Source organism: Cajanus cajan, chromosome 9 (genome assembly GCF_000230855.2).
Source record: "Cajanus cajan strain Asha chromosome 9, NIPB_CcT2T_4, whole genome shotgun sequence".
Lineage (NCBI taxonomy): Eukaryota > Viridiplantae > Streptophyta > Magnoliopsida > Fabales > Fabaceae > Cajanus > Cajanus cajan.
Window position 1 is genome coordinate 11,429,631 of NC_138525.1, and position 10,057 is coordinate 11,439,687.

A 10,057-nucleotide genomic window follows, 5' to 3' on the forward strand; every position below is an offset into this window, starting at 1 on the left:
TCTTTTCACAATAGGTTTTAAAATTAGAGTTTTCAAATTTAGTTCCATAATTACTTCTAATGGTACAAATGCAAAAGCCTTTTTTTCATTTTGAACACATTTATAGTATATTTGAAACACTTTGAAAGACTCGTGTTTGTAGCTAGGAAATAAATTATCCATGAATATTTAAAATAGTCAAATGACAAATCCATAGTTTTTTACCACTCTAACTTAAAGTCTTGGTAGGACCAAATAGATCCGTATTTAACAGTTCTAAGGGTCTAGAATTGGAAACAAGATTTAAAAGATGTTTTAATTTGTTTCTTCTTCTAACATGCTTCACAGAAAAGATGAGTTTTACATGAAGTCAAAAGCAGTCTTTTTTTTTGTCAATTTTGAAATATGTTTCATATTGACATGCTCAAGTTTTTTTGTACCAAATCCATCTTTCATCCTCTCTAGAAACTAGACATATTACATTTTATTTTCCCAAATTTTCAATATTAATCTCATAGAGATTATTTTTTTTCTAGAGGCAGTAAAAAGCACAGACTCATTGTTTTACTTGACAATGCATGCATCTTTGTCAAAAGATACAATATATCCACTGTCATAAAATTGACTTATGTTAAACAAATTAATACTTCAACATACAAGACATTATTTATAGTAGGTATAATTTTTTTAAATATCTTACCTATAACTTTAATCTTTCCTTTTTCGCTTCCTCCAAAGAAGATGGCCCATCATTAGGTTGAATGTCTAGGAACATAGACCTTAATCCCGTCATATGTTGTGAGCGGTCATTGTTCAGGTACCAGTGTGAATCTTTCCTTTTTCCTACCAAAGATATTTGCAATAAAAATTATCTATGACTTTGATACCCAAATGTTTTTGGGTCCTTTCCTATTAGTACTTACAACCTAGCCTTATAAAAAGTACTCTAAGGTTTGGACTGAGATGTCTCAAATCCAAGATCAAAGCCAAGACCACTTTTTTCTTACAAAACTCTTATATGTTTTAAAAACATGTTTAATTTAGAAGACCCATCAACAAATTTAGCTAGGTTCTTCCTGAGTTGTATGTTTTCATCCTCTAATGTTGTAACCTCAGGTGTAACACTACTAAATATATTTTCTTTGAGTGTTTGTATCTCCTTCATAATGTCTAACATGTCATTCTTGAGTTTATCATTCTTATTTGGTAAAATCTTACATTTTTCTTTTAATTTATTGTACACATAAGACATCTCTTCCTCATCAAAATTAAATGAACATGAGTTGGAATCATAATTTACCTCAATCTCTATATCATCTTATTTAGAGTCAGTGTCTACCATGAGGTAGATGTTGGCTTTCTCTTTGTCTAAACTGTTGCTATTACTGTTGTTTAGATCTTTCATATGGCCATCAAACTTTTCTTGGCCTTTTTTTACTGGTCCATCACTTTTTGAGTGTAGAATTTTCAACTTTCATGTGTTTGGGCTTCTTACACTCATAGCACATGACCTCCTTATTATCATTTTGACCAGTTTTCTTAAACATGTCCTTTTTTTCTCATAGAAGCTCCTTAATCTTCCTTTCTTTCTCAAACATGTCCTTGAGATTTGTAGGCATGAGAAATATCCCATCGTCTTTCAAGTTCTCAAAACTATCATTTGAGCTACAAACTCAACCTTTAGAGCCTTTTCTTTATCTCTTCTTTTTATTGATTTCACTGTTTCTCAAAGCAACATACTCATTAGCTTTAAAATGGTCTTTGTTGAGGTGAACTTCATGAACTCGTAAAGCTCCAAGAAGTTCATCAAGAGTAAGAGCCTTCAGGTCACGTGCCTTTGTTATTTTTGTGGCTTTGGGCTCCTAGATCTTTGGAAGAAAAGAAATGAATTAATCTTTGCCACTAAGTTTTCTCCCTTGGTCTTCCCTATTTATTGAACATAAAGAAACCTTTTCTTGAATTTAGAAATCTCTAGAGATTTTCCATGAAGAATTCACTCACTTTCACAAAGATGTGCTCACATGAGTTTTCTCTTTTTAAAAACTCACATTAAGAATTTTGACAAAGTGTGAACTCATATGACAAAGTGAGGTGTGTTGAGTGTATTTAGAAAATTTTTGTGTTGTTGTAACTTTGATCCTGTTACTAATTACTTTGATCTTGTTACTATCGAGAAACAATGTGTAATTTAATTAATTACATTGTCATGTAATCAATTAAAATATAACTTTTTGTTTTTTTATTACACCTTGTTTCTTATGTAATAGATTACTGAATTCTCGTAATCGATTACAGTAACAATTGAGTTAGATTCTCAAAAAAAAAAATGAAACTAATGCAACAACTTAAAGACACTCACCAAGCACCTTTTTAGAACTCAACTACAAAACACGTCAAACTCTTATGTAATCAATAACTCCAAAACATAATTGGCTAGATTAGAGAATTTTGGTTTTCTAGAAACTCGTATAATTGATTACTTCGTTCATGTAATCGGTTTCATAAGAAAGTCTTAAGCAAAACAGAAAAACCAAATGTTATTATATTCGGTTACTCTACTCATGTATTCAATTACATTAGAGTAAATTGCTTTGAATAAATTAAGTTTGATTTACTCTTTATTATTTGTGGCTTGGTTGATTTTAGATTTTGAGAACTTTTTCTTAGTCCATTTTAATTATTAGAGATCATGAAGATTAGCATTTACTAAACCTACCCTATCTACTTAACCAAGAATTATATTAATTGAAAACCTATTCTATTACTACATGACACTTCTTGATCTTTTTTATGCCTGGCACCATCATGTGAAAAGCCAAAACACCAAGCATCATCTCTAACTTCATGCCCTTCTTTTTAAGTACAACAATCTCCCACTTTTTGGATTTGAACATGAAAAACACATGTTCAAAAATCTCTTAGCAAAATTCATTTCTATTGTTAAAGTGTTGTAGAACATTATTTAAGTACAACATCATATGTTGAACTTGAATTCAACTTATACAAACACTTGCACAGAAGTGATTAGTAGATAATAATTTAATACTCCCCCTTCATTGGCTATCTCTCCCATAACCTATGCATGTCATTTAATTATTTAGAATGAATATTTATTTCTCCCCCTTTTGAAATGGTTAAACAAAAATGATTAATTATATAACCATAAAAAGTAAATAAGTGTGCAAGCAATCAACAAGTGCAATATCATCCAAAATCATAAGTATGCAATGTTAGATTTGAATCATAGACTCTATTAATTAGAGTTTGGTTTATGAAAAAAAAACTACGAACCTCTTATAATCAATTATCTCATGGTGTAATTGATTTCAATAGTAGGTTTCATCTATTATTGGTGCCTTTTTACCTTATGTAATCAATTATAGCATGATAATTGATTAACCCAAGGCTTATTGACTTGTGTTTACTTTACTTTCACACATTTATCCAATTACAAATAATGTGTGATTGATTAAATCAATGCATGATGTTGATTTTGTGAAAAAAAAATTTATGTCATATATTTATGTTTTCATATATTTTTATTCCTTCAAATGTTCCAACATAGGAATATGCAACACATGCACACATATATAATAACAAAACAAAGTAAATCAACTTTATCAAACATTCACTACAAGAAAAATACTAAATAGCGACCGAAATTAGCGACCGAAATTTTTCGGTCGCTATTTTGCGACCGAATTAGCGACTGATTAAAATAGCGACCGATTTAGCGACCGAAATTTTTCAGTCGCTATTTTGCGACCGAATTAGCGACGGATTAGGGTGGTAGCGAGAAAATCGGTCGCTAAATCGGTCGCTGTTTAATTGTGGTTTTATGAAAGCGTGGTTTGCGACGGAATTAGCAACCAATTTTGAATAAATATCAAAAAAAATTGCGACCGATTTTAATTCGGTCGCTAATCCTAAACTTTTGAATATTTTAGCGACCGAATTAAAATCGGTCGCTAAAACCTTTTTTTTTTTTTTTTTTATCATTCAAATGTCAATTGATGTGGCAATTTTTATTAAAATGCCAAAGCTAGGATTCGAACCATGGACATGGAGAATATGGGCCACGCATGGTACCGCTGTGCCACTTTAATTTCTTTGATAAATATTAAAAGTAATATATATATAATATAATATAATATCTTTTCTAAACTTTGAAAAATCTCCTCATTATGTTAGATATCTTTTAATTTAATATTAAATATCTTTTAATTATAAAATATAATAAATCAAATCTAAAATCTGTAATAATTTATTTGATACAAATATTTAATATGAAAATATTTATTATAAATTTAGTTATGATTTTTATAATCTTTTAATTTAATATTGGATTTCTTTTGATTATAATATTTTAATATATTTTATTTGAAATATCAATTAAAATATTTTACTACCTTTTCATTTTAATTTATTGTAAAAGAATAAGAATATTTAATTTAGCATTATTAAAAAATAACTATTATAAGATTTAATTTGTTTAATTTTATTTATTATAATATTTTTAGTCACTGTATTGATAAAAAAATATTTTTATTGAAAATATATTTTAAAATTTTAATTAATTTATTATCATTCACTCATTTTTATTAAAAAGTGATAAAATATAATTTATTTTCAATTAATTTAATAAAATAAAATATATAATATAATATTGGATTATAAAATATTATTTTCAATTAATTTTAAAATTTTAATATAATTTATTATAATGTGTATTGATTTTAGTTATATGTAATTTAATATTGGATTTCTTTTGATTATAAAATATAGTAAATAAAATCTAAAATCTGTATCAGTTTCTTTGATAAAAAATATTTAATTAGTTTTAATATATAATAAATTTAATATCAAATTATTTATTATGATATGAGATATAATTATTATAATCTTTTGAATTAATATTAGATATCTTTTGATTATAAAACATAATAAATAAAATTTAAAATCTGTAACATTCAAATATTAAATATTAAAATATTTATTATAATTTTAGTTATGATTTTTATACTCTTTTGATTTAATACTGAATTTTTTTAATTATAATATTTTAATGTATTTAATATTTTTGATTTCTTTTGATTTGAATTATAATTTTTATAATCTTTTGATTTATTATGATTTAATTTTCATAATCTAACAACCTAACATTTAAAAATAATGTTTATTTTTAAGATAAATATTATTTAATTATTTATAAACTTTATTTATTAACATAATTATTTAATTATATTAATAGGATATGAAATTAATTAAAAATTTGATAATAAATTAATATGATTATCCTATTCGAGTGAAATTTAAAATAATTCCTTTATTTTAATCTAATTCAATAATAACATTATAATTCAATAATAACATGTTTGATTCAATAATAACACCAAAAAATTTAAAAGGGGCTCAGCTTCACAATGACCCAATTTGGTTGGCTTGGGTTAAGGCCTGGGCCTTTTATTGTATCATAGGTTTTAATTCAATACTCTGATAAACTTTAGGCCCAATATAATAATAGTTTCTGCGGATGATTTGTTGATACTTGATACAATATTACAACTTTTAATATATTTTTAAAATTTATGTAATCTATAAGTATATATTTAAATAATTTTATATTTAAACATGTTTTATATTATTTTAATTTTTATAAATTCGTATTTTGAATTTTTTTTACAAGTATACTTGTACTTCTAAAAATTAATTTAATATTTTTAATTTTAAAATTAATATAACAACTTTTCTAAAATTAAGGAAAAAAATAAATATTTACTATTTTATTTTAACAGAGTACATGATACCTTTTTTTCTTATATTGAACTATAAGAAATAATTTTAATGTTATGTTAAATTTTATGATTGCAAAATATTCTATGGAAAGATATTTATTTCAATTTTTTCAAAAAAGAATTTATAGCATCAGGTAGAATGGTTTGGGCCAATGAGTCCATAACAAAAGGACTTTCCTCAATTACGAGTCACCACAACCTTTGCAACCAAAACCCCGTTCCTCTTCTTCACACTTTTCTCTCTCGAATAGCTTCTGCAAGCATATTGCTTCCGCTATCTCCTTTTTTCCATCGCCAACTTCCACTTGATATTGTGCACCCGATACAGGTGATTTTTCTCTCTTTCTGCGATGCCTCTTTGCAAGCTGTTACTACTCTAATGTTGCATCGATGTGTACGGTCCTATTGATTTAATTTAATTCAAGCGTGTTTCGTAGTTTTCTAATGTGCTTAACTCGTGTTGCGATTAGGATTAGGAAACATCGTTTTCTTTTAGGTTTTGTTTGGTTTTGTGATAGTAATGAGTCATTGATGATGATTTAGCAAAATGAACCTTTGTTGTTTTTCAATTGAAGATCTGATGATATTAACTAGGATGCCTTTCTCTTTGGGTATTGCAGGTAACAAGAGCATTTGAGGGTCCAGAAAAATTTGCAGAGGTAAAGCAAACCAATCTTCTTCTTTTTTATTTTTTTAAATCTTTTATTTTATTTATTTTTTATTTGTGTGTGTGTTGTTGTCAACATTCCTTTTGTTTGTGATCAATTTTGTCTTGTGATGTTGTTGATGTGTGTGACTGTTGTATAGTTACTTTATAGTTATCACCCTAGAAAAGGTGCTATTGCAAAATAGTTAGTCCTGCTTAACAGCAAAAAGTGAAATTATATCCCTATGGGGAGAACTATTGGGTAAAAGATGCAGAGATAAAAGTAGAAAATTTAAATACTGCCTATAACAGGACAAAACGAGAATTAGATGATAGAAAAAATGAGAGGTAATTTTGTTTTTGAAGCAAATAATTGTTCTAATTTCAGGGAAAAAATGAGAATTATGAGAAGATCCCTATCAAACAAAGTAACATTTTTGAAATATAGTGTTTAAAAAATTGACAAACAATAGTTGTTGAAGGGATCCGAACAAAACTTTTGAAGGATTCTAGGAGTTAAGAACATCCTATAATTTTATTTCTTTCATTATCTTTGGGAAGTGTATGCCTTCCACGTTAATTAAGGTTAAGGGCTTCTAGAGATGGTAGAAATATTTTTGGCAAGAAGTTTTCATGTTTAGTACATTTTGAAATGCTTAAGCAAGCAAGTCTAATCCAATAGAATCATGAACTGTAATTAGATGTTTACAATGATCAAGTCTCAATTTGACATTTTTATAAAATAACTATGCCTGAAAAATTAAATCATTAGAACAAGATATCATATAAAATTGTAGAATTCAAAAGCCAAAAACAACTTATATCTACCATTGAGTATCAGCTATTTAAAAACTATATAGACCTGTTGGATTATCGCAGGAAACATTATTTGCGAGATTAGGAGCATTGTCAAGCTAAGAACTAGAGATTGCGTAAATGTCCAATAAAATTATATTATTAAACTTAAACAATTTGTTTTCAACTGCTGAGTGGTTTTAAAATCATTTACATTACAAGACTGCTTCCTAAATCACCTGCAACATAGAGGCCTCTTAAACAAGTAGGTCAAACAGGAAATGGTCACCATGAAGTCAAACAGGCATCTACAGTAAAATTCAGGTGCATCCCCAATTCCATTGTACTAAGAGTCTTGAATATGATTTTAATCTATTAAATTTGAAATGTATATTTTTTTGGCCATTCAAATTTAGAACTTCTGTTATTAGTCCTAATAATTAAAAAAAAAATAGTTTTGTCCTCTCAAATTCAAAATGTGTTTTAGTTCGCAAAATATCAAAAATTATTATTTTAGCTCCTCTCAATTTCACTATCAAATATGATATTAGTGACAAACAATATTTTTTGAAATTACAAAGATTAAAAAATAAATTTTAAATTTGGAGGACCAAAATAATAATTTTTGATACTTTGGAGATTAAAAACACAAGTTTTAATTTTAGGGGACCAAAAAAAATATATCCCAAATTTAGAAAACTAAAAACATAATTAAGCAACCGTAAGATTAAGTAAAACTACAAGCAGCATGTGTATACTACATCAGCTGGCAAAGACAGGTTTCTTTTCAAGGACTTTTATTACACTTCGACCCCAAAATTCAAACATATACTCACCTTGTGTTTGTTGTATGAGCATGTGTTTTCCCATTATTCTTTATCCTAAGCAGGTGACTCAGCTATCAGTTTATGATGGCATTAATCTTTTTTAATGGCAAAAACATACACAATTAAACCTAACGATACAGTATATTAGTGCTTTATTGTGTACATAAAGATGAAGTCAGCATATTGGGTTGGACAATAAATATCCAATAAGGTAATATTAGTAGTTTTCACAAAAGTGGGAAACTGTTCCAAGGAGAATAAGCATATAAACAAGGAAAATTCCAAAGAGTTGAGGATCACTGAATAATAAGGCCCCAAACTGATAAGAATTTAATATTCATATCCTAATCATTTATTTCTAAAAACAATTTCCTTCAGAAAAGATTTGCTCACCAGACTCTTCAAAAGCCAAACTATGCTACTGAACCAAAAGAAACATGGAAACAGAAAGGGCTTAAACATATGCCAGAGTCAACTCTTCCCCCAGTTCAAAATTTAAATTCAATCGCCAAAATATTAGATTCATAAACAATTATACATGTGAAGCTTCCCATTCCTAGTTGGATCTTTATCATGCTAATAACGTAGCCAAACAAAAGTTCAAATATACAACTATCAGTAATGTTTATTGGATCTTGTCCATTGTTGCATGTCTTTATTACTCTATTCATCATACATGAACCTTTTAACTATCAGTAATGTGATATTTGTTTTTCAGTTTTATATTTTCTGAATTATTTTTTATGGATCTTGACTAATCTTATAAATTATATCACTAATATATTTTAATTACACATAAAAACTACCCACTAATTACGTGTATTCTGAATGTGCGTGTGTTTAATTTTATAATATAAAGCACAAAAAATATTATTTGCTGATTTAAAATCAAAGAATATGTTGTCTTGAAATTTTTGTTGAAATAATATTTTTTATTTTTTTAGGAGAAATATAAGGAGCGTCTAATTGAAGTCAAGCAACAAGCTACACAGGATGACACAGAGGGCTCTGCTTCTACTTGTATCAGTGATAATGAAGTTTATTTGCAGGTGGTTAAAAAGAATCCGAAGGGGAACTTGTATGGGCTTGCTGGATTGACCGATGATTTCATTCGCTCAACACTTCCACAATCTTCTACGTCACAGCCATTACCAGTCACTGCAGGGGTGATAGAAGAAATGCAAAATAGGATAACTAAATTAAATGATGAGCTTGCTGCAAAGGAAGCAAAGGAAAAAGCATTGGAAGAGCATATACGACAGCATGATGAGCAGATGCAGTATATACTACGCCATCTTAACATTGACCCTTTAAGGCCAACCCCTCCTGCACCGAGTACTACCCCAGATGATCCTGACCATGCTGTTGGTGATGCTCTTGATGACATAGCAGAAAACTCTTAATTAAGCTTCTTTATTTTACTTGTTTCAGGATATTTTATTGTATTTCACTATTACTTTGTTGAAGTTTAAACGTTTTATGTTATTATTATGTTTTTAGCATACTATATTGACATACTTATATTTTATTTAGTTTTCACTATAATATAAATTTACATCGATAAAATTATGTCTTTTAGTATGTTCTAGTTTATTATTATAAATTAGCTAATAAATATATTGTTAATTTCATATTCATTAACATGTATAAATTTATAATTAAAAAAGAATTTAAAAATATTGGTATATTTTAGCGACTGAAACAATGCGTAGCTAATTCAAAATAGTCAATTTTTTTTAGCGACCGAAATGGCGACCGATTGTATTCGTAGCTATATCAGTGTTTTAGCGACCGAAATAGCGACCGATTTTATCCGTAGCTAAATCAGTTATTTAGCGACCGAAATAGCGACCGATTCTGTTCGTAGTTACATCAATTTTTTAGCGACCGAAATAGCGACCGATTTTATCCGTAGCTACATCAGTTTTATAGCGACCGAAATAGCGACCGCTTTTTTCCGTAGCTACATCAGTTTTTTAGCGACCGAATTAGCCACTGATTCATTAAATGTTTTT

At 27.9% G+C, this 10,057-nt stretch overlaps 1 protein-coding gene across 1 annotated transcript; it reads left to right on the forward strand.

Moving 5' to 3' along the window:
• The first annotated feature begins 5,913 nt into the window (after positions 1-5,913).
• Positions 5,914-9,549, forward strand: LOC145951935 (uncharacterized). Its single transcript, XM_083064129.1, has 3 exons — positions 5,914-6,102; positions 6,395-6,433; positions 8,987-9,549. Exons 1-3 carry the CDS (start codon positions 5,914-5,916, stop codon positions 9,443-9,445), a joined length of 687 nt encoding a protein of 228 aa, XP_082920255.1. The 3' UTR covers positions 9,446-9,549.
• Positions 9,550-10,057: the final 508 nt, after the last annotated feature.

Coding starts and splice junctions, on each gene's coding strand:
- LOC145951935 (XM_083064129.1), top strand. CDS start 5,914: ATGGTTTGGGCCAATGAGTCCATAACAAAAGGACTTTCCTCAATTACG. Junction 6,103..6,394: donor ATATTGTGCACCCGATACAG/GTGATTTTTCTC, acceptor TGGGTATTGCAG/GTAACAAGAGCATTTGAGGG. Junction 6,434..8,986: donor GTCCAGAAAAATTTGCAGAG/GTAAAGCAAACC, acceptor TTATTTTTTTAG/GAGAAATATAAGGAGCGTCT.